This window comes from Lepidothrix coronata, unplaced genomic scaffold (genome assembly GCF_001604755.1).
Source record: "Lepidothrix coronata isolate B3197 unplaced genomic scaffold, Lepidothrix_coronata-1.0 Scaffold284, whole genome shotgun sequence".
In the NCBI taxonomy this organism is placed as follows: Eukaryota; Metazoa; Chordata; class Aves; order Passeriformes; family Pipridae; genus Lepidothrix; species Lepidothrix coronata.
Genome location: NW_016690464.1, coordinates 116,810 through 141,521, shown reverse-complemented (window position 1 = coordinate 141,521; position 24,712 = coordinate 116,810). Strand labels below are relative to the sequence as shown.

The 24,712-nt window shown below is 43.3% G+C and overlaps 1 protein-coding gene across 3 annotated transcripts; it reads right to left on the bottom strand.

The window, feature by feature from the left end:
• Window positions 1-903: 903 nt before the first annotated feature.
• DLGAP5 (DLG associated protein 5) lies at window positions 904-20,736 on the bottom strand. 3 transcript variants are annotated; one of them, XM_017836795.1, is made up of 20 exons: window positions 20,684-20,736; window positions 19,105-19,152; window positions 17,484-17,733; window positions 16,246-16,454; window positions 15,679-15,783; window positions 14,760-14,844; window positions 12,749-12,853; window positions 11,927-11,997; window positions 9,997-10,289; window positions 9,482-9,603; window positions 9,278-9,398; window positions 8,800-8,885; window positions 8,053-8,213; window positions 6,853-6,945; window positions 5,228-5,447; window positions 3,975-4,200; window positions 3,559-3,619; window positions 2,309-2,474; window positions 2,008-2,057; window positions 904-1,327 (listed from the first exon to the last, which is right to left on the bottom strand). In XM_017836795.1, exons 3-20 carry the CDS (start codon window positions 17,722-17,724, stop codon window positions 1,205-1,207), a joined length of 2,538 nt encoding a protein of 845 aa, XP_017692284.1. In that variant the 5' UTR covers window positions 17,725-17,733; window positions 19,105-19,152; window positions 20,684-20,736; the 3' UTR covers window positions 904-1,204. The 3 variants fall into 3 exon arrangements, with proteins under 3 accessions (XP_017692284.1, XP_017692286.1, XP_017692285.1); XM_017836797.1 differs by having other exon boundaries at window positions 9,278-9,395; XM_017836796.1 differs by lacking the exon at window positions 20,684-20,736 and adding an exon at window positions 19,788-19,887.
• Window positions 20,737-24,712: the final 3,976 nt, after the last annotated feature.

Sequence of the window (24,712 nt, the reverse complement as noted above, 5' to 3'; positions counted from 1 at the left end):
CTCACTGTGCTGATGAATGACCAGAGCAGGCAAGTCATTAAGAGCTACCTGAAACTATCTGTATAACTGAAGTTTAGTACTCAAAAAAGTGGATTCCAGCACACATCAGCTTCCTCTCTTTATTTCAGTGTAATCAGTACACAGCTGCCAAGTTAAAACTTTAACCAGACTAACCCCTTTCTGGTGAGGGGTTGAATTATTTCTGCTTGGTTTGGAATCAAGGCTGGGTGGAAGAGCGTGTGTGTTACACTAAGGTCACCTGTACAAGAAGAAGACCAGTGAGGTATTTGTTAAAAATACAACAGCTGGTGGTATTTTAATACTACCCCCAAAAATGCAAAGTCTGTATAACTGACACACTCCTTATGCACAAATATGTTACAGTCTGGGTAGGGAATGCACAAGGAACAAGATGAGAGAAGAGGCTGAGTTTAAACATGTCAAAAACAAGGAGAAAATACAGTTTGGCTTGAAGGTACTTAAGATACTCAATAGAAAACTGTGTCCTTAAAGGAAATAATAAACAATGTCCACTTTAATACATTGCCAAGAAAAGGTATTATCTGACTATGAAATCCTTGTTCTGAGACAGTTTCTAATATTACAAAGCCAGTAGGAAAATTTCCCCCAGGAAAGAATTACATGAATCCAACAGTGCCACAGCTGGTGCTGAGGCAGCTGTTCACACACCAAACTCTGGAGCCTAAGGGTGCAACAGAACCCTCAGAGCATGGACAGAGCATGGAGGAGTGCTCTGGGGAGGGAACAGGCTGGGTCTTACCCCAGAAGGTGCCCTCCCATCAGGAACAGGGCACAGGCACAGCCAGTCTAGTGGACACCTTGTAATAACAACAAATCATGAGGTAAAGCCAGGACATAAAAGTTTAGAGGTGAGGAGTTTTACAGCCTGAAGGAGACAGGAAATACATGAAATGATACCAACATAAAAGTATTTCGGGTTGCAGGCAGAATTTACAAGCACTGGATACAGCAGTATCACCAGAACACAGCCCACTACCGACATACAGCAGTGCTTGGTGTACAACAACTGCACCATAAAACCTTGCAAAACCCGTTATCAGATCCATGACTACAGGTATCCCTTCACTCCCAACACAGTTCCAGGGTAGCAATCTGTGTTCCAGATACCCTCCGTGGGTTTCTCCCTCATAAAATGTACGTATTTTGCATTTTAAGCCACTCTTCATTTATCCCCAGAGGGGACAACAGGAGAAAACACAATGAGGTCACTGAACACTTCAGCTGCTGCAAACTTCTGGGCTTTGGTCTTCACTGGAGTGAAGGGAAGCTCAGTATCCAGCATTGGCTGTGGGAGGAATCAGAGTGTGGAGTCACTGCTTGAGGAACACTTAATCAGAATCCTGGACCACTGGAAGTACCATGACTTTGCTATGAGGAATTTTACAAGCTTATTTCAAGACATAACATAAGAAATGAGTACATGTGGTCTGTGTTGAAGACACTCCTTATTTAAATCACTAAGCAGTATTTTAAAGAGGATTTTTCACAAGAAATTCTACATCCAAATTCTATTAACATTTTGAAAGTCTTTGCACACTTCTCCCTGTTGAATCTCACTTCCAGCCCTAAATGTTAAAGTGATTAAAGAAAAAAAAAAAAGTTGGGACAGACTTGAAAAAATCCAGGAAGAAAGTGGAGGAAAACCAGTCTGTTCATGATGTTAATGAATATCTACAAGGAAATTTGGAAGAAACATAATTTAAAGGATCAATCTGATAAGAATCGGAAGTTATTCTGTTATAAATGTCTTGATTCATCCTACACTCATCATGTGCAATAAGGAATATATCAGTGTGAGCAGGGAGACAGCTGGATTGTGGTTTGTGTTCCCAGTTATATGAATTGCTTTGATAATATCTTTAGGAGTTTAATTTTCTTTGTGCAGTAACCGAATCTGTAGCAAAGGTTAAACAGCACCGGAACATGCAGCTTGTCTTAGTCAAATAAACTTGAAGGTCAACTTACCATATCTAAAGGATTCCTGTCACTGGATGTCAAATCACTACAGGAAACATCTGAAAAATAAGAATGTTTCATTTTTTAAAAGAAGATAGTCTGACGCTGCCAGAGCTGGAAAAAAAAAAAAAAGTATTGCTTTCTGCATCTTGAAAGAAACCACGGGAGGTTTTGCTAACAGCACACATAAAACAAGCTGACACTGACAGTGATTTCAAAGATAATATTTAGATGATCATAAAACCTTAGAATAACCATAAGGCCTCAGCAATCCCACCCAAACCACACTCTGCAGCTCTAAGAAATGCACCTGTTTGATGGATTTTTGGTTCTCCAGACTGAGCAAAGTTTGTCTCTGTGCCGGGATCTTTCTCCGGGCTGCACATGGCAACGTCTTGTCCTTGCTCTGCAGCAGAGAGTTCCATCTCTTCCATGCCATCCATTGCTTTGGATTCACTGCTAGAATTTTCCAGCACCTGAAAAACAGGGATTTTCACTGTCCCCAGCCACGTCATTGTTATGCCAGAACAAATCCACACATCTAATCTACAGGTTTTATGGACAATTCAGAAGAAACAGAGTTTTAACTCCAGGGACTGTACAAAGCACAGGCTGTGACCCATTTCACATGAACTGTTTCCCAAGCCTGAAAAATCCCTTCAAAAGTATAAGGAAGCTCTTCCACAGGAAAGAAGATTCTGAACTTCGAGTGCCAAAAACATTGTGAGGATGTTCCCTGGTGAGACTTTTCCTCGAGGAAAACCTATCAGCAATGATGACTCCCCAGAGAGTGACAACACCAACAAGCAGCTTCTCATTTGACAGAGAAAAGATGAAGTAAAAGGCACAAGAAAAAAATCAATGACCAAGATTTTTATATATAGGTATTATATATATGGGGATGGGAGGGGCAATGACTGCAGTCATGCACAGATCCAAGCAGGACCAAATAAAAATAAGATACTCCATTTCCAATGAAAGGTACTAAAGGATGATTAACTCCAAAGCACTGGCTTTCACTGAGTGGCACAGTATCACATAAACTATGGAGGTTGCATTCCTGTTTTTTTAAAATTTTTTTAAGTCTATTAAAGCAGAGGTGATGTCACCAAGTCCTCAAGACATTTCAGGACACGGATTTCTGATCCTTGGATCAGTAACACAGTTCTTACTATAATTTAAAGAGAATAACAGCCCAGTGCTGGGCTGTGGCAGCACGAGGACCAAGAGTGCTGCTGTGTTTAGTCATGGTCCCCAAATGCAAAAGCATTTACAAAATTCACACCAGAACAGAGGCAGTGGACTTCACGTTGCTTGCCCAGTGCCAAGTGTCCTCATGCAGCAGCCAGGACCTCCCAAAATACAGCTCCAAACTGCAGGTCCCCAAACTGCAGCAGTCCCTACCTGTGTCCATACTGAGAGGGACAAAGCAATACAGAGGATATCTAAGTGAGGATTTGATCAGAAATCCAAGTGTCTGGGGATAATCAACAGACCTTTTTTTCTTTGCTGATAATAATAGAGTATTTAAAGCACGTACATGAGCTATGCATGACTTACCTCACTTCCCTCTGCTCTGCTGGCAACAGGACAGACTTCTTCTTCTGCAACCATGGAAATGCTGGAAGAGAAACCAAAATATTTTCATTCTTCTCAATCATCTTCATCAATCACCTTCAATCATCTTTAGACTTGCCCACCTTATGATTTGTTCTGCAATTCTGCTGGCATGGCTGGCACTGGTGAGTTATATCAAACTTTCTGGGCAAACAATTAACTTCTACCCCAGCAGCAAAATTACATTTGGGCAAAGCTCTTAATATTTGCTTAGGGGAAGGAAAAAGTCACAAGGACTTTGCAACCTTCATCACTGCCAAATTGGAGTAACATTTAAAGGGTATTAATATCGTGTCTTTCAGTCAAAACTACACAATTATTTGTACAAGGTTAATTAAAAGCTGCCTTAACATGCCTACCTTTGTTCAACAACACCGTCGGGGAGTTTATCCAATGGGGGAGTTTTTGCAGTGGGAAATTGGTCCATTTTCAGATTTTCTGGTGTTTGTTTTGCAGTTGCATCCTCAGGGTCACGGAGAGCAGCAGAAGGAGTGTTTGGAAGCAAAGTTCTACGGGATGATCTTGGAGTTGTTTGTTTTCCAGGAGTCCTCTGGGAAGATCTGTGAGGGGTCTTTGAAAGCAAGCCTGAAAAATGTGTTTAATTTTTCATTACTACAGCAGTTTCCCGAAGCTGAAAGGAACTGATCATTATGATTCTAGACAGAAACACGATTGTTTTCTGCTTGCTGAATTGTCTTATGCAAATATTATATTGAAATCTTCTATACCCTGCAAGGAGAAATGGAAATTATTAACTTCCACCTTTCAAATTTGATAATTTTAATAGAATTAGAAAGGCAAAGATTCAGAACTGATGTTTATAACAGATTCTCTGCTGGAGTTTGCTTAAACCCAGTGTTGCTCAAAGATTTCAGGAGTTCTCTACTGACAAGAGGTACACAAAAAAAAAAAAATTGTTAGTTGTCTGATGAGAAGGGGGATCTGCACAAAATAAATAAAGGGGGAATTTAAAGTCAAATTATGAACTAGAAATGGGAGAGAAGCAGAATGGCTCCCAAGGAGCCTGGCTGCACATAGATGTCAATAAGATACTTAAAATGAAGTTTTATTTTGAGCACCTGTTAAACCCCCCCAACTATTAAACAGCTTTTATAGCAAACTGGATTATGTTACAATCTTGTTAACCATGAACAAAGATTATGGGAAGACTTTATTTGCAGCTCTGAAGACAGCACTGCAAGAGGTTTAGTTAAACATAAAAGATCCCAATTCCTGTCTTACAATTAGAGGACATCAGCTGGCACTGACTTTGATGAGGAGGTTTGTCAGCTGAACCTGGCAACACTGAGATTAGAATTTCATTATTAAACTTATGCTGGAAAAAAAATGAACCAGCTATTTCACCCCTCTGTCTAAGCAGGGATTTCATGCTGCCATAATCACTCAAATCAGCACATTCATGTACAACAATTTACTTTGGGGCCCTGATGTAATTAGTCACTGGTTGAAATACTGTATCCAGCACTGGAAATCCTCTGTCCACCCTGGACTTGTATCCAGCATAAACAGCCCAATTCCTCTCCCCAGTGAAATGCATTAAACCCTCTTCAGCACTTTCAGGTCACAGAAATCACGATTAAGTTTCACCCACCTGAAAAGTTTTTCACAGGGCTTTCAACTCTGAAAAATCCCGCTTCAAAAACCACTTTTTCTGCTTGGGGCAGTGTCTCCTGATGTGCACCATCAGCAGCTCCCTCACACTTCATTTTCTCCCTCATGGCTGCCTTTACAGAAGCCAGGCGGCTCCGGGCAGCAGCTCTTGCAGCTGCTTCCAGCTTTGCTTTAGGCACTCCACCTGGAACAGCCTTTTTCTGGAAGGGTAAGAAAGGCCAGGTCACACCTGGAAGCTTTGGATAGAAGCAATTACACATGAACACCTGCAGAGCTGCTGGTCCCACAGAGAGCACCTGGAAAAAGGAGGCTCAGGGGGGGCCTTTTGCTCTCCACAACTCCCCGACAGGAGGGTGGAGCCGGGCAGGGGGTTGGTTTCTTCACCCACGTAACAAGTGACAGGATGAGAGGAACTGGGCTTAATTTGCACCAGGGGAGGTTTAGATTGGATATTGGGAAAAATTTCTTCACTGAAAGGGTTGTCCAGCCCTGGCACAGCTGCCCAGGCAGGGGTGGAGTCCCCATCCCTGCAGGGATTTAAAAGCCGTGTGGATGTGGCGCTTGGGGTCAGTGGTGGCCTTGGCAGTGCTGGGGGAACAGCTGGACTTGATGGTCTTAGAGGGCTTTTCCAACCTCAACAATTCTATGCATCGAGGTCTCTGCTCATCTCCAGACTCTCTTGGACTGCCAACCAGCTGTTAAGGTTAGTCTGTGATGACAATATTGAGAATTTTTTTTCAAACTGAGTCTGCAGTTCAGAAACACCCAATATGACTTTTGTTCCCAACAAATCCAGTAAGATATTGGAAACACTGGGATGCAGGGACTCCTAGTGGCAGGGACATAATGCAGCCACGGGACAGATTCCAGGCAGGCAGTGAAGTCTTTCCTGGCATTCAGTTTTTCAAGGGAATTTTTGTTTTGTACCACCTGTAGGGTTCTGGCATTTGAGGGCAGCTCCCACAGACCACAATCCCTCCAGTCTCCCATGCCTGGAGTTTCTTATCAGCCTTTGTATCACTTTTATGATCAATTAAGCAATGTCCAGGAACTGGACAGAGTTTAGGCAATGCAAATGTAACTTGCTTCAGCCAGAAGCAATTAAATATTGCAAACCAAAGAGCAGATAAAACAACTCATTTTGCAATAAGCAATAACTTATTTTGGATTGTGTCAGATCCATTTGTGCTTAGAGAAGTAGCAGTTTAAAGCCACCCATGGTGTTGGCTGGCTGGGACACCATGATAATTTAGCATTCCCTGCTTAAAACTTGCAGTCACTCCCAAATTTCCATGTGGTTTCCTTTTCAGTTAAGTCAGTGTCAATGCCAGTGGCCCAGATAAAGTGTAAGGGTAGGTTTATATCCTAAATTTACCAGGTTTATCTTAGTAGCATAGAATCTAATGACTCAAAAAAAGTCATTGTTAATTCTTAGTTCCAATCTTCCCAGCCAAAAGGGGAAACTAGCACTACAAACACCAACTGACACAAGTGCATGTGGGAGATGCAAGGGAGAAAGGTGCCTCCTGAGAGGGATCTCACTGAATATTTGAACTTTAACATCTAAAGAAGCCCTACAAGACGTGCTTTAGGGGCTATTCATACCTTGACAACTGCTTGGCTTGGGACATCAAGTGGCTGCCACTCGTTGTCTTGAAGCTTCTTCAGATTATCAAATTTTTTATTCACATCTTCAATCTATTGGAAAGCCCAGAAAAAGTCCAGGTTTCATGTTCAAGACTTACCAGGCTTGCAGCAGAACAGTGCTTCATAAAATCAGATCAGAGTTTCGAGCACAGTTAATGCATTCAAGTACTTTTGATTTAAACACAGAAGTCAATTAAGCCACCAACTGATAGGAAGTATTAACTGTTCTCCTACAGCTGACATGAAGGTCACACCACCCACACAACCTTCAGTTTGGAAGGCAAGCCTGGTCTCATTTCTGTAGCTTGAAGGTTCGTAGGGGAAGTCTAGAATTGTTTGGTTTAAGATCTAAAATGAAGGAGCTGGTTCTGGTTTACACCCTGGTTTCACCCTGAACCCAAGCCCCTTGACAATGGTCACATTTAAAGAAAGCAAAAGAACACATTGCACAATAGTCTTTGTCCCAACAAGCACAGTTTCCATTCTGCAGGAAACAATATCTCACATATCTCTGAAGAAGAAGATCAAATCTTTCCGCAGGGAATTCAAAAGCTATGACCAGGACCATAACAAATCCATCTTTGCATTTAATTAGAAATTCCTTTGTTGAATGCTGATTTACAAATACTGTTGAGAGCCCTTTTGATAATTTAGAATATTATATTTCATTCTGAAACCAACGAAGGCATCAACAGAGGAAAAGAGATGAAGGTTTTCTACCACCTAAGCTCACCCCTAAATAGGGTCCTTGTAGTTTCTGCATTATTCTCATACTGAAGCATGGAACCCCTACTTTTCAGGTGAGCTCCAGGAATTTTCCAAAATCTCCCAGCTTTTGGTCCCGATAGACATTGGCTGTAGCCTCATTCCAAACCAGAATAAAATTTGGCTACACACCTTCATTCCAGAGACAGACAAGATACACAGGCCACAAGAAGACACAACAAAAGAACTGGTCCATGAATCATAAATCAGAGTAGACCAACTGCTATTATTCATTGTCAGAAAGTGTTAAACAAGGATCTGCATTTTTTACATTAAAAAATAAAAAAAAAATCTATTATCTAATAAAAAACAAACTATTAAAATAGTTTCAATCCATGGTTTGTAAATAACCCCATCAGTTTTATTCTAGTGGGTCAACATGCAAGTACATACCTGAAAATTAATCATATCCCAAAATCCATCCAGGTCTGTACACTTTGTTTCTTTTTCACCTTGTTTAAATTCACAATTATCAACCAGCCCTTCAAACTGTTTGAACCTTTCTTCTATCAGCAGTCTTGTCTGACCAATTGTGGTGTGAATCAGGTCTTTAGCTTTAGCAACAGGAAAAAAAAAAAAAAAGAGCATCTTGGAATAATCCCTCATTTCACAATTGATTTAAACCGAATATTTGAAGAGTCTGGAATTTGTTTGTTGTTTGAACTGTGTTCCTCTATTGCAAACCTGCAATATAATTCAGATGGAGCACCCCTACCCACTGACCTGGTCTAAACTTGCTTCTTTCAAAAAAATCTCTAAGCAATAACGAGTCACCTTCATTTTCCCAGATAAGGGCACTTATTCTGCGTTAAAAACTAATCTTATTTAAAAAAAAAATAAAACAGCTTGGTTAGAGTTCATGCACTTAAATACACTCCAAACTGACAACAGAACAACTGTTTTGATATGCACTTTGTTCACGTCATCAGTCACCATCACATCAAGTGCTACACAAATTTTAGCAGTAGCAGACCATGACTTTTTGTCTCGAGGCAGACACAGCTCTAAACTTTATCCAATACAGCTTTTATTAAGTGCTGCAGACAGTGCTATTTATCAAGTAACAGACACATGTACTTCCCTCTGTCCCCTTCAGTTCCCACAACACCTCTTTTAGGGCCTATTGCAGCCCCCTCTTACCATCCTCTGGAATGTCCAGCTCGAGGTTTCCATCCCACTGGAGGCACTGAGAGAGCAGCCTCTCTGTCTGAGTCCGAAGAATGTTTCTGAAAATAAAGGGATACAGAAAAAACAACGTCTTGGAGAACTTCCTGACTTGTGGCTGTTAATGGTGACTATCCTTTTGCTTTCAGAGAAGCCACAGTCTTTGAGCAGAAGTCATTAGATTGCTTTATTTTGCTGACTGGCTCAGAGGTAATTTCTTTTTTACTGCTTTCAAGCTCGTGTTCCTTTGGACAAGGTGTTAAGTCTCCAGAATTTTCTATTCTTCCCTTGCACTAACAGTACAAAAGGGAAGACAGGAATGTGTGCCTGCTCAGGTCACTGCTGACAGACACCCATCACCACTAAATTAAGCTGATCTTTTACAAGCTGTCTCCTCACTCGTGTTAAGGACCTTCAAATGGACATCAGGGAAGTGAAACAAGTGAACCCAAACCTGAAATAGGGCACATCGTGCTCTTGCTCTCCTGTATCATCTGACTTCCCTTCAAGTGCTGCTGAGACAGGAGTTGTTTCCTTTGATCTCTGAGTGGAAGTTTTCTCATCTGATTCACCTGCTGAAAAATAAGGAAGGAATTTATTCAGAATCCAGTGATAATTAAAAACATTGGAACAAAAAACTAAGCGTGAGCTTCCCTACCTTCTTCTCCTTCCGAACTTGTGGCCATTTGCTGTTCTTGAATGCCTCTAAAAGAAGGTAGAATTCGACTTCTTAAATTAGGCTTTTGTGCTTTAGTTTCACTGGATTTTTCATTTTTTTTGCTGCAAAGGAACAAAAGTACATTTAGAGCTAAGACACCTTGAGAAGCTCGTATCAAATATGGCCAAATCCACTGAAATGCAGTTTAGAAGGCAATCCTCCACCCAACACTAGAGAACTCCAGCAAATCTTATTAAAATTAATAAATCTGTGCAGAGGGATATAGGGCAGAGTCCTTGATAGCTGCTTCTACAGTATGGACAGAATTAAGGATTATATCCATATTTGCTGCTGTACTAAGTCCACATTTAATCAGTGAGACCAACCACGATGATCAGGTGCTAAACCCCACAACAGCTTGTTCCACAGTGACTCTCACACAAATCTTTTCTTGTGTCAAAACACAGAGAGGTTCACTTGCATTTTAGGCCCCTTAGGAAGAAAAAAAATCTTACACTGGAGATTTTGAGAAACTCCAGAAAGCAGTGGGTGTCAAAAAAGCCTTTGCACTTGAAGGAGTCATGGGTTTAACTTTGTAGTTCGCTAATTCGCTCGGTGGCTGAAACACAAAGTTCCCGGGTGCAAAAGAGCACGTTTTGGGTCTCCCTGGAGCAGAATTGTTGTTTTCCACTGAGGTTTGTTCTTGCTCCAGTTCTACTGGTGTTGAATGTTTGGAATCAGCTGCAGGACCTTTCACCCCTGGATCCACCTGAGCATTTTTCTCCACTTCATGTTTAGAAGGAATTACCTGTAACAGATTAAATAGACATATTAAATTATCACATCAATCGTTTGCTATAGGAAATTATAACATGAATTATAACATGACTGTCTGAAACCCATCAGGAAGGGAACAGTTTCAGGTAGGTCACCTTCTACAACAGCACACCTCTACAGAAGTGAAGATTTACCAACATTTTTGACACCTGCAAATCATTCTAGAGGCAGGAGTAGCACTTCTCTACAAGGAATGCAACAATCCACTCAAGGGGCTAAAGCAGAACAACCTCACCTACCAAAACAATAATTACAATTAGCAAATGCTTGCTCCCACTGCTAGAAAAAATGCTTTAAGGTGATAAACTCCTCAAGAGGAGAATTACTGGCTCCAAATACAACTAGCCTGTTGAATAATCACACTTTACCCACATACTGCAATCCAAAGGCTGAAAAACAAGGTGAAATAGGCTGATAGCTGAGGAATGCAGCCCAAGACAAGTGCAGTTGGGACCACAGAATGTCATTAGAGGAGAAAAAAATTAAACAGTAAGTTGAATCCACATTCTTATGAGATGTGTGGACAGACAGTCACACAGAACACACTTCTGAGATACCCAACTGAGAGACTGGTAGCCCCAACCAGCCAAAAGAACTTCGACTGTTTTTGAAGAAAATAGGCATCTTCAATCCATTGAAAGTCTTGTTTTACTTCGGTGACCCCCTGGTAGGAATTTAAACCTTGAATTCTACTTTGAACACACTTTTTCAAAAGCGATGACTTCGTGGTTACAGCAACAGTTTACCAACTGGCAGGGACTCCTGCCTGGGAAGAGGTACTTGTCTAAGGAAGAGATAAGTGCTCTTACCTCCTGTTTGTGTGTGATTGCACAATTTCAAGAGAACACTAGAGCACACACAGGTGCAGTTATGGAAACAGGAACAGAGATGGGATGTGTGAGAGGGAACAGTGGAGTGCAAAGGAGAAAAATCACTGATAGAGGCAGAAACATTGTCATAGTGATGACACCAGGAACCACAATGACTACCTTGAGTTATAAATCTTGTCTTCCTGGCAGAGAATAGCATTTTCAGCTTTATTTTTTGGTGGTTCAAAACCTAAAAATGTGTTTATTTCTTAGCTTCTAGAGTCTCAGATTGTTACCCAAGATGGAAAAGATTCAAGGCATGCTTCAAAAAGGAATCAACTGCACAAAATTCACAACTGCTTGATTAAATCAGCAAGAGAGTCTTTTTTTTTTTTTTACTAGTTAAAACATCGAATGTGAGATATGCCATGTAAGAACTTCTTGTCTATTTTAAATCATTGTCCAGATCTTGATTAGTAGTCAAGTCATTCATCAATCACATCCATGTACATGGTGGGATTCTTGTATTGTGCTGTGCAGGGCCAGGAGATGGACTCTGATGATCCCTGTGTGTCCCTCCCAACTCATGGTATTCTATAATTCTATATAAGCACTAAATTTGAGCTTAATTTTCAAAATATGGCAGTATAAATACATACAGCTTCTTCCCAAAATCTAGCTTATTAGTGAATTTATTACATCTATGATTGAATATTTATTTCAGCTACAGTGACACTGACTGTTATTGGCTCTTAAATCAGTTTTACTGCTTTTCCATTTCAGATATTAAACAACCTACCTTCGTGGTATCAGGTCTGACAGCTTGCTTCTGCTTCCCTACATTTGTTGTCTTTCTCTGTGACTGGTTACCTAGAACAAGAGAAACTCCCAGAGGTCAAAAAGGCACCTGATTAAGGTAAATCTTCCACCAAAAGACTGCCATTAAAATCCAATTGCTAAAGACAGGGAGAGATTGCTTTTCTTCTTAAGTGGGAGGTGGCTGGAGGGAAGAAAGAACATTGCAAAAGTTCATTCAAAAGAAAATCTGGCCTAGGATTTAAAAGTATAGTAAGAGATGCATCATCAAGAAAGGCAAACAGATTTATTAAGTCATTAGTCTTTAGATGTTGTCATATACTAAATATAAAAGTCACTTTATTTCCTTAAAGGCTGAAGAGAGAATGTCAGGTCAATTCAAGTTCAGATTTTTAAATTCTATGTGGATTTCTGTCGGTGAATTAAATTCTAGTAAACAGGTAAACATGGACAAAGAGCAATTCCTGACCTGAGGAACAAAGGCTCTCATCTCACCCAGAGGTATCTGTTCCTGATCCCACATTTGATAATCATATGTCCATAAACAGCAATACACCAAAGTGGCAAATCTTGACCAGTTCTGGCTTTGTTCTGTGGGTCTGTAATTACCATGTGGACACTGATGGATGGATTTTATGGGAAACTGTCCAATGCTGGTTTCAACATCTTGGTTGAAATATTGGAAGAGAGTTCCAGATGACAGTGTAAGTGATAGACTGTTCAGTCCTTCTCTTACATGACAATTTGGCATGATTTAGGCCCAGCCTAAGTACAGTTGAGCCACACAACTCACTGCCTCACTTACCTGCAGCAGCAGCAGTAGCTGTTGGTTTCAGCACCTGCCTGGCTGCAGAGGCAGCTGCTCTGGTGATCCTCACATTTGAGGCTGGCTGGGCTGCAGTCTGCAACACTGCAAGAGACAATAATTCCAGAGATTTCAGGAAGCTGCACTCAAGTAATAACTGAAAGTTCAAATTTTGAAGAAATCAGAAAAGTGCACAAGCAATTATCAGTTGCACTGGTTTGCCAGAACGAGCAGGGCTGGGGGTTTTTGTCCTTCTCCACGTTCCCTGCAATCAGAGTCAATGCCATCCCTGTTGTACAGATGAAGCTGTCTAGAACAATAACTTTGCCATGGTTATTTGCACAGCTGGAAGCTTAAGCAAACCATCAGTGTAACAAAGTGATGCCCTGGCTATTATACGACACATTTCCAAAGTCAGAATTTAATGTAAGCTAACAAAGCATTCTTAAGACTAATTGCCTCTGAAATACTTTATAAAATATGAGAAGTTCATGCACCATATTACCCATCTTAATAATTTTCATCTTTGTATTTTAGTACTGTTTTTAATAGCCTATAAAAATGACAGCATTTTCCTGCACAGAAAAATTTCATGGGGGCTCTTTATTCCATACTCTGCCTTCCTGCATCTGCCTGAAATCCAGTAGCCCCACTTGGTTACTGTTATTCATGTCTTTAATGTCCAGCTGCCATTCTGCAGAAGCTAAAATGACAAGTTGGGGAAAAAAATTACCAGATAAGTAATTATAATATTTGATTTATCAAACATTCACTTCACAAACGTTTTTATACTGGTGTTTCATAGAATCACAGAATGGTTTGAGTTGGAAGAGACATTAAAGATCATCTCATTAAATACATATATTGCATATCCTCAATTCAGCACAAAAGGAATAATCAATTCTAGTGGATGACAATTTTTCCAAATTTAAACATTTTAATTGTTATAACAAACAGTGATAATAGATCTTTTCAGTGTTCACTGAAGGCACTACTGAAATTTATTTAAATAAAGGTCTGCTGCTTGCTGACTTAATTAGATCAATGATGTGAAAGTCATTTCACTCTGAATTAGTGAATGTCTTGCATTAACATCAATATTCCACATGACTTGGCTGTATCTACTTAAGGCACAGACATCACTGGGCTGTGAGGAAGAATTTCTAATCAAAGCTACTCCCCTAAAGGTGGCATGGATTTTTTTAGCTGTTCTTTCCTTAAGAAATATATTTAATTGTCACACAGAAAGTGACAGATACAGAAAGGACTGTTTCAAAATACGAAAATGTAAGATTGTACTTGTCATTTTTTGAAGAAGACAATCACATTCACTCAGCCCTGGTGTGCACGAGCAGTTTGGGCTCCAGGCTCCATCATCTTATGCTGATGTGCTTTACCAGCAGGCTGTCCTTTTCCAAACCTTTTCCTTTTCCAAACCTTTTCCAACGCTGAATTACACAAGTATTTTCTCTGAGAGATCTGACATCACTGTACAGATGCATCTGTCTTCAGTACAGACAGAAGACAGATCTTAGTGAAAATATTTACAGCTCATACAAACAGCTATTTTTCAGGCTATCCACAATATCAAGGTGGTATTCTTATGTCAGTGCTTTCCTTGTGTCAGCTACTTTTCATCTTTCCAGATGAAGTCTCTTGCTCTTCTGTGACAGCAGCAGTTGCTACCTGTGATATTCCTCTCAGAGGCAAACAGAAAGCTCTGCACAGCTCCAGGAGCTAAGGCAGCTGGCAGTCATGCAGTCCTGCCCACTGACCTGTTTCTTTTCCCTCTCCTGGGGTGAATAATCAGTAACCAGGAATGCCAGTACCCTGCATTCCATTTCCCCCAGCCTATGGAGGCAACAAGCACACGAGATCCCTGGATGATCTGCCAGCTTGTCACAGCTGGTAAGAATGGCCATCCTCGAAAACTCCTCACTTCCTACACCCAAAACCAAACCAGCAGCACCCTTTCACAGGCTCAGATGTAGGGATCATGCTTCTTCCATACCTTTCTCTTTCTCAGCCCCTTTGGCTGTACCCATCTGTTTACGTCCTGCTTGCGCGGGGCGCGCGCTCTGCCCGTGGGCACTGACCTGCAAGGAAAAAAAAACCCCAACATTCCTTCATGAAATATCAGATTTCCAGAAATTCAGCAGCCCAATTTCCTTCCTCATGTCTCCGTTCTAGCTCACAGTAAAACAGAAAGTCAAATAATTTGGCACAGAGGGCTTTAAAAGGCAAAGAGACACTATTGATAACTAAACCAGATTGGTTTAGACATGTGTTAAAATCCATTATCCAACTAGTTAAGAAATTGTCAGAAAAAGAATGAAGAAAAATATTTAAAATATTTATGATGAGATGAGGTGCCAATTACTGCCACATCTCAGTACACATTGTGTTTCAAAAATCAATTTAAAAAAAAATAAATCAATATTAACTCAGTTGTCCCTTTGTAAAGTTATGACTGGAATTCCTTCAAATACACTGAAGTTTTGTAAGGCAAGATTCAAAATGCAGCTTCTTTTACAGATTCCTGCTGGTGAAATTCCTCGGCAGAACCTACTTTTTTTTTATAAAATTAATAGCACAAGGGACTGCCATGCTTCACAGTAAAAATAAAAATTACTTTAGTGCTGGCATGTGTGAAGAATTAACTGATTCTTACAATCTGCATTCGTGACAGTTTGTGCATTCAAGGGGGATTGCACTGGGTTCCCCAAGCCAAAACCAAAGTCTGTAACTTCAGTCTCACCACCACCTCTACACATTTGCAGCCCTTGCTGGCTACAGTATCTTGAAAAATTTGATTGAAAAACTGATCCAGAACTTGTAAAGATACAGCCCTGAGTTGTGGTCTGAAATGGCATCCTTCTCTCTAAAGTTATTCACTGAGGTTTATATATACATATATAAAAAAATCAAACCGTAGAGGACTTAGGTGCTGTTGGTATCAGAGTTGGTATCAGAGATTTTCCTTCTTGGATCTTGGCCCTTGATCGTGTCATCCTTCCAGAGAAAGCAGGAGCTGCCTGGAAACATCCCCAGGGAAACAAGGGTTAATATACTCCTTTTCCCTCTCATCACTGTGAGAGTGAGCAAGAGGCATAAATGTGGAAAAACAACACGTCCATGCAAAATGGGTCAAGTATGTAACCTGAAAAATTTTCAAAGTCAAGTGGACTAGAGAGGAGCAAGTTACTAGTTCTAAAATAAATTAGTTGTTTCATTTGTGGATGAATCATTCCAGTTTTTGAACTGAACAGAGTCATAAATACAAAAATCCACATATCACTAGTAGTATTTCCAGTTTTGTTTCAAAAAAATGAGCCAAATGACTCCTTCGTTGTTCCTTCTCGTAACGGAAATATCAGCGAAGCATTTTCAAAATAAACTGTTTATTTGGAATAGCACATAGATTTTATACACAAACAGAAATTCTGGTAGAGTTTACAGATGCAATTAACTCCGACATTAAATATTACTCTTCTTACCTTCTCTTTTGGCTTTGCTACCGCTGGATCCTCAGGTGCAGGTGCAAGAAATCCAGGTGCAGCTGGTTTGTACAACCCAACTTTGAACACCCCCTTCTTGGCTTTCTCCCTCTGCTCCACCAGCTTCCGAAGCTCCTTCTGTTCTTTGTAGCGCTGGAGCATCTCCCTGCGCTCGTTCATCCTCTTGGTGGCTGCACTTACAGGTTGCTCTGGAGCAAAGAGGGAAGACAGACGTGTCTTAAAACCAGGAAGGTATTTTTGAGCCAACAATAAGCAAGTCAGGGACTTGTGGTAAATTTTTCCAAGCTGGAAGAGGAACATCTTAAATCAAAGAGCAGAAAACTCTCTGGAATCTCTGAATTTTTTGAACTTTAAGTCAGCTTCGGATACTGAAGTCTGTCTCTGGCTGACAATAAATGAAACAGAAATGATATGAAATAGTAAAATCTTAAGATGATGCCAAACTTGAATTTTACGCCTACCTGAAAAATTGATATCCACTTAAAGTCGAAATTTATTAAAGATAAATTTATTAAATTTCATACTTGATATTATTAAATACAAACTGCACTTATCTACCAATAAGGGACTATCCCCCAATAATCTTCTGCTATCAAAATATCGAAGGTAAAAATATTTCCAAAGAAATCTGTTAACTTTTTTAAAGATTAACTTAATTTCTTAGAACACAAGCATTCAGGAGAGCCAGGGAGGCAAAATTCAGTATATATGCAGGCCCCATTTTCTGAGGGGAAAGATGAGCTGTCAAAACCTAGAGATTTTTAAAATAAAAAAAATTATGCTATGCATTTACCCATCACTAATTGTATATATAATTATAACGTACAATTGCCCATTTCTAAGCACGCTTCAAGGACATGACAGACACCAGTTGTACGTTAGATGAGATTTTAGGTCGGAGCTTTTCACATCTTGAAGGACAAAGCAATCATTAAGAGACTTCCCACTGAGTAGTAAGAGCAAAATGCATTTTTCCTTTAGCTGCTCCAGCCAAATCAGAACAAACCTCACTCGCACCACCAGAGCAGGGAAGAGGATACACCTGTATCAAGATTTTATTTTCCTGATTTTAACAGTTAGAAGGACTGGTAGTCACGGGGTTTTAAATCTTAAACCTTTTCTTCAAATTAAAATGTTGACTGCAACTAGGTCTGTTTGATAATGTTATTAAATTGACTTAAAGACATTTTTAACAAAGGTCTATAACGAGCCTTTACTTTGTTTTACGCTGCTGCTCTCTTGGGAGCATGTTTCCCTTGTTTCCTTGAGTTCAGCAACTCCCTTCTCTTTGGAGGGCTGAACATTGAGATCTGCCAGCCCGAACTGCCGGCCCTTCTCAAACTGCTTGTGCCTGTTCTCCTTCTGAAGGGTCGATCTCCTGCGGGCAACTTTGGCTCTCAGGGCTTCCGTGCTCAAATCCCTCTTGTATCGACTGGCAAACTGGGAGGTAGCAGCCATCCTGAGGACCTGAGAGAAAGATCACACTGATTAGGGAAAAACTCTCACGTTTTCTTTTCTTTTTCATAAAAGTTTGCACGTTACGGGCAAAGCCCCAAGTTCTTTGTTTCTGTACGTGTACCAGAAAAACACCCAGATTATAATTTCAGCAACGACCCTTTCAGTAATTTCTCGTTATTTTATTAATTCCAGGGGCTACTTCGGTTGTTGAGTGGTCAACAAGTCTGACACAAAATTAGGAGGGGACACTGCAGCCCTGCCTGGGATTGGCCAGCAGGTCTGTTCTCACCACAGCTGTTTTCCACGTTAAGGAGATGAGGGAGAAGATGACCATGACAAGGCTGTAGGACAATACTTGGAAGCAGCTTGGAAGTTGCCACTGAGCATTTGGATTACACCCTATCTGATGGCAAGGAATTTTTGTCCTGCATCAGAGCACTTGGCACCATTCCCCAACTGAGTTTCCAGGATGCAACTGCAATACAATAGTGGTTATTTCAAGCAGGATTTCTCCCTACTTTTTTAACCTGAGGGAGACTTAAGGCAAATATCAGTTGGTTTGTATATGCTGTGCTAATAGTACCTAAAAGGGCTGCAGGAGAGCTGGAGAGGGGCTTTGGATAAGGGAGAAGGGAGGGTTATATGGGATAATAGGAAAAAAATGTTTGCTCTGAGGGTGGAGAGGCCCCGACATGTGTTTCCCAGAGAATCTGTGGCTGCCCAATCCCTGGAATTGTTCCAGGCGAGGCTGGATGGGGCTTGGAGCAACCTGGGATAGTGGAAGATGTCCCTGCCCATGGGAGGGGGTTGGAACTTTAAGGGGGTTGGCTTTAAGGTCCCTTCCAACCCAAACCCTTCTGGGATTCTATCATCCCCTGCATCCCACTGAACCCTGTCTCGTTGAGGGTCTTCCACCTCAAGCAGGGTCTTTCAGACATCTCATCTTCCACCACTTCCAGGAAACAGCTCTACAGTAAGCAGGGTGATAGAGCTAAACTAAATACCCAACAGTTACTAATTTATTGATAAACTGGTCATTTACTGAGGTTCTTCATTTCAAGACAGCAAGCTCTGATTAAACTAAAGGAATGATCAGTGAACTGGACTGAAAAGATCAGCCTTGACAATGGGTATAGGGGATTTCTTGAAGTCCATCATGAACAACTGATCTACACCTCAGTAAGAAATCCTGCATAAAAATTAAACCAAAACTTGAAGAAGGCAAATATAACATAAGCAGAGGCACAGAGAGAGCTTCCCACAAAGGTATTGCCAACTCACTTCTCAAGTCAGTAAAAGCAATGCAGGAAGTTACCAATGATCTCTCATTAAAAATGCACGACGTGCTCAATATCTTAGTTATATTTAGAACAAACATACCTGTCTCTTCTCTCCAGGTCACTGTTCCTGTGTGGTACCTCGCCCAAACTGGAGCCTAGAAGATTAGTTGGGATTTAAATTGGCATAAATTCAAATAAAGACCGTTATCGGGAATGGGACAGAAGGCTTATACAAAAGATTTGTAGAGTGACTAACATATAACTACCGAACACTAAAACTGAAAATTTATTTTTAAAAATAAAAGCGAGGGAAAAGAGCTGCTTTTGACCAGCAACACCACAAGAACTAAACGGCAATAATAACTGGATAGTAATAATAGATATAAAAACATTCAGGTGCTCAGTTTGTACTTTTAAAGCGAACAGCGAGAAATCAGAGCAGGCAGAGCAAACACCGCTATGTTTAATCGCAGCAAGTTTAACGCTGAATAAGGCCTGGACTCGGCGGTTTCGGGACGGACTCCGGGGGTCGGGACGAGTTGCCGGGCACCCCCAGACCCCGCTGTGAGGGGTCGCCAACAGGACTGTCCCCTCAGCGCCCCAGGGCGTTCCCAGCCCAGCTCACCGGGGAGGCACCGCCACCACAGCCCCCTCCTCAGGCACGACGCCCCCCCGCCGCGGGTCCCGTCACGAAGCCCATTCCCAGGGCTTTAAAGTCCTTTTAGGGCCCCCAAATCCCCCCGAGACCCCCTGGATTCCGTCCCGCCCCGTCCCCTCCATTACCTGCACAGCCCTCAGCCCCTGCGCGCGCCGCCCCGCCTCGCTTTCAAATCTCACCCGCCAACGCTCATTGGCCACTCCCGGCCCGCCCGCCCGCCCGCGACCTCCAATCGGCCGTTGACGGGCAGCACCCAAATCCCGAAGCGGGACGCTTATTGGCCCCCCGATGGCTGCCTTTTAATTTTCATTGGCTGCTCCCAGCGTTTCCCCGCCCTCGCTTGCCGCTCATTGGCTGGCGGGGTGAGGGAGGTGAAGACGCTGAGCGCGCGGGGGCGAGGCCTGGCCTTGAGGGCCCGCCCGGTGCAGGGAGGGGCACGCCAAGATGGCGGCGGGGGGCAGCTGATTTCGCGGGTTCCCTGTGCCTTGGTGGTTCCCTATACCCGGGGGTTACCTGGCTACGGGGATTACCTGGCCCCAGAGGTCACCTGGCGGTGGTCCGGGTCACGGAGCCCTCACTCCCCACTGCGACCCGGGGACGGTGTGATGAGCCCCCAGACCTCGTGCTGCCTTCCCGTCACCCACAGAATCACAGACCGGGTGAGGCTGGAAGGGACCGCAGTGGGTCGTCTGGTCCCCCCCCCCTCCCTGCTCAAGCAGGGTCATCCCAGAGCACAAGGCANGCGGTTTCGGGACGGACTCCGGGGGTCGGGACGAGTTGCCGGGCACCCCCAGACCCCGCTGTGAGGGGTCGCCAACAGGACTGTCCCCTCAGCGCCCCAGGGCGTTCCCAGCCCAGCTCACCGGGGAGGCACCGCCACCACAGCCCCCTCCTCAGGCACGACGCCCCCCCGCCGCGGGTCCCGTCACGAAGCCCATTCCCAGGGCTTTAAAGTCCTTTTAGGGCCCCCAAATCCCCCCGAGACCCCCTGGATTCCGTCCCGCCCCGTCCCCTCCATTACCTGCACAGCCCTCAGCCCCTGCGCGCGCCGCCCCGCCTCGCTTTCAAATCTCACCCGCCAACGCTCATTGGCCACTCCCGGCCCGCCCGCCCGCCCGCGACCTCCAATCGGCCGTTGACGGGCAGCACCCAAATCCCGAAGCGGGACGCTTATTGGCCCCCCGATGGCTGCCTTTTAATTTTCATTGGCTGCTCCCAGCGTTTCCCCGCCCTCGCTTGCCGCTCATTGGCTGGCGGGGTGAGGGAGGTGAAGACGCTGAGCGCGCGGGGGCGAGGCCTGGCCTTGAGGGCCCGCCCGGTGCAGGGAGGGGCACGCCAAGATGGCGGCGGGGGGCAGCTGATTTCGCGGGTTCCCTGTGCCTTGGTGGTTCCCTATACCCGGGGGTTACCTGGCTACGGGGATTACCTGGCCCCAGAGGTCACCTGGCGGTGGTCCGGGTCACGGAGCCCTCACTCCCCACTGCGACCCGGGGACGGTGTGATGAGCCCCCAGACCTCGTGCTGCCTTCCCGTCACCCACAGAATCACAGACCGGGTGAGGCTGGAAGGGACCGCAGTGGGTCGTCTGGTCCCCCCCCCCTCCCTGCTCAAGCAGGGTCATCCCAGACACAAGGCACGGGGTTGTGTCCAAACGGTTCTGGAATATCTCCAGTGGGGGAGACTCTACACCCTCTCTGGGCAGTGTGTTCAGTGCTTGGCCACCGACACGATAAAGTTCTTCCTCATGTTCAGGTATAACTTCCAGTGCATCAGTTTCTGCCCATTGCCTCTTTTATTACTTGGCACCACAGAGCAGAGCCTGGTCCATCTTCTGGCATCCATTCTTTAGATATTTATACTTGTTGATGAGGTCCCCTCAGTCATCTCAAGGCTGAACAGGCCCAGCTCCCTCAGCCTTTCCTCCTAAGAGAGGCTCCAGTCCTTTAATCATCCTCATTGCCCTCCCCTGGTCCCACTCCAGGAGTTCCACGTCTTTCTCGCACTGAGGAGCCCAGAAGGTCCATGTCCACACCTCAGTGACCGTGCTGTGCTGCCTCCTGAGGAGCCAGAGACAGGTTTCCACAGGCCTCAAAGCATCACAAACACATTATTAAAGGGTTTTCATTAAAGACCCTTTAATTTCCTCCCGTACCACATCGTACTGACCCTGCAGCTTCGCTGGGGTGGGTTGTGCTTATCACCACTCAGCTACTGGACAGTTCTGCGTTTGTTTTAAAATGATAACGTGTGAAACTAAAATGCTAACGGGGGAACCATCCGCTTGGTGGCACTGCAAAAATGTGGACGGCGTTGGGATAAAAGAAGTGCTGGCAAACGGGAAACTGCTGAGCAGCAGGAGCGATGGTCAGCGCCAGAGGACAGCCATGCCCTTCCAACAGCCTGAAAATGCGGGACCTCCGCCTGGAGTTACAGAAATATATCAGTAATTCTGCCTATAAACACGATTTTAGTACAGCAGTAAATGGATTAAAGGCCATTCTGTCAGAGCACAGAGCCGTTTCCCCACGGCAGTGATTACTGGAAAGTCAGTGTCTCTGCACATCCCAGGCTGCAGCAGTTGGAGAAATGTCACCCCCTGTTTCTGTACAGACTGACAAAGGTTACAGCACAGTCACAGACGTTGACCAATGCTAATCCTACAATCATTTATTTGCTATAGATAATAAAAAATCAGCGTGGAGTTTACTGAATGCTGCCAGGTTTCCCAATGGCTTGCAAAAGATCCAATTAAACAACAGAACTACAGGAGCTCAGATTTAGAGACTGTCCAGACTCCAATTCAATGCAGACTTCATGTTTGTTGATTTTTGTTACTCCCCTTTTTCCCCCATGGCAGTAAAATTTGAGGTCATTCAGAAGTTCTACCTTATATCACGATATAGTCCCGTGATGAGAGCCGTGCTGAAACACAAGTTCTAGGGAAAAAGCAAGTTTAGGAGTGTCCTTCCAACCCCAAATCATTTTTTTCTTACTGCATACCTCCATCTTCATGCTGAGCTTCACTTGTTTGCTCCTCTGAGCATCCAAACTGGCACATTTGCTACTTTCCACTCACGTGGATGTCGATGCTGAATTTAGGAAGCTGAGGTACAGCCTGGGCTTAATCTCACGAGCTCAAATAACAACGTCAGCGATAACACATCTGTGTGCCCTTCCAGGCAACCCGAGTATCTGCTTCAGGTCCTTGGCAGGCTCAGGGTTTGCTGTGCAGCTTTGCAGGTGTTACCTGAGCCAGGTAAGTTACAGCCAGAATGGGTTTCCTTAACGTGCTGCAGTGACACCTTTCACTGACAATATTTAGGTCACCGCACGGGTCTCGATGTGTTTGGGTAATGCCAAGATTTTAAAGTATTGCAATGTTGCTTTAAGATAAAACACGTTAATCAGGTGTTTTTCACCCAAATTCCCAACTGCTACTGATTTTATTGTGTTAAGAGAAATATTGTGCTAAGAGGAATAAACATAATAGCATTAATTAGAGGTAAACAAGCGATATGAATTTATGAACTCATTATCCTGTGCAGCTATTAGACATGCCTGGAAGGTTAAACCCCTCATTCTCATACAGACCTGATGATTTTATGATAATATCCCCACATTTTAGCCATCGAAGCTTTGAGAACCAATTTGAGTTTCTCTGTTCCTTGGCAATATAATTGTCATTACCAGATACATTTTGTACTGAGGAGATCATTATGTGGCAATCTGCTAACTTGTTCTTTCTGCTCTTCATTCCTTCACATGGGATATTGTTCTTTGTGAGGGTGATTCTTCCCACTCTTGCACAAATGAAAATCAGTATGGAAGGTGGAGGGAAACCTATCCCCAAATTTAACCCTGAAATAATTACATTTTCTGAATGTACTTTTGGTGAAAGTTCAGGCAAATGGAATTATAAAGCTGTAGCCCACAGCCACTTGCATGGAGTCAAAGAAAATCCTCTGTAGGCAAACTGTGATGCTGCAGAGGGCACAGAGTGTTCTCCTGTCAAATTTTATTGATAACCTCTCAATCAAGGATTGAACAGCAGAATCATTGTGATGTATTGGCTGCTGTCCCCACTTCTGCTTTTCGTCTGAAATGGTCACTAGTTTAAAAACCAAAACAAATTGTAAGGGTGAATAGAAGTGAAATTCCTCTCTTACAACAAATAGGAAACACAGTTAAGCCTCTTGCTCTGTTCTTTGAGGTTTATTTTTTTGCTGCAGCCCATTTTTACCAGGAGTGTGAGGTAACCACCCAGCAAACCCTCAGTGCCTCAGCCTGGAGGAAGACACGGTCCAAGCAGGTAGAGAGACATTTGGACTCTCACCTGGATGGGTTTGGAGAGAGTCTTCCCTTTCCTGGGTATTTCTCTGCCACCTAGATCAGCACATATAACAAACATCAGATGCAACCCTGACACCCACGGTGTTAAACAGGAATTGTTGTCCTTGCTCTGATCCTTCAAAGAGTCCTGACAGACTCCAAAACCCCAGATGTGTGGGCCCAGGATCCCGAGCTGATGGAAACACCTACACACTGGCTATGCAAAGCAAGTCTAATACATCCCTTCTTTGATGTTTTCTTCTCACAGGTCTCTCTGCTTGGCAGGTGGGAGTTTCCACTCGTCCTTGGGAAGTGTCTGACACTCTCCAGGCTATAAATAGAAGGACGAGGTACCTGACTGGGTATTCTATTGCACTCTGGCAGCTGATATCCAAAAGCTGGATGTTGCAGCACATTTATAAGCTCCCTGTTCTCCCTAAAATGCAAACTAGCGATGTTACAAGTGCAGTTGGGAACAGAGCCTGAGTGGTTTTTGCCTCAGCATACCTGTACATCCTCTGTTATTCACGGTGTGTTTACACTGAATGTTCCCTGCTGATACAGATTTCAGTCAAAAGCCTGCTCCAGCACTACAGGTGAAAGCATCCTCAGCTGGCTTCTTCCTACAAGGCCCAAAGCCACATTCTTAAGGAAATCACATTCTTTCCAAACAGACTGAACCCTTCTTGGTTTTCTTCCACCGGGAAGAGTGGAGCAGGAA

Excerpts from the sequence above, each read along its gene's own strand:
- DLGAP5 (XM_017836795.1), bottom strand. The coding sequence starts at position 17,724 with ATGGCTGCTACCTCCCAGTTTGCCAGTCGATACAAGAGGGATTTGAGC. Across the intron at positions 9,399-9,481 it reads AAGTTCGGAAGGAGAAGAAG|CAGGTGAATCAGATGAGAAA; the intron begins GTAGGGAAGCTC and ends CTTATTTTTCAG. Across the intron at positions 1,328-2,007 it reads ACAGGAATCCTTTAGATATG|CCAATGCTGGATACTGAGCT; the intron begins GTAAGTTGACCT and ends TTCCTCCCACAG.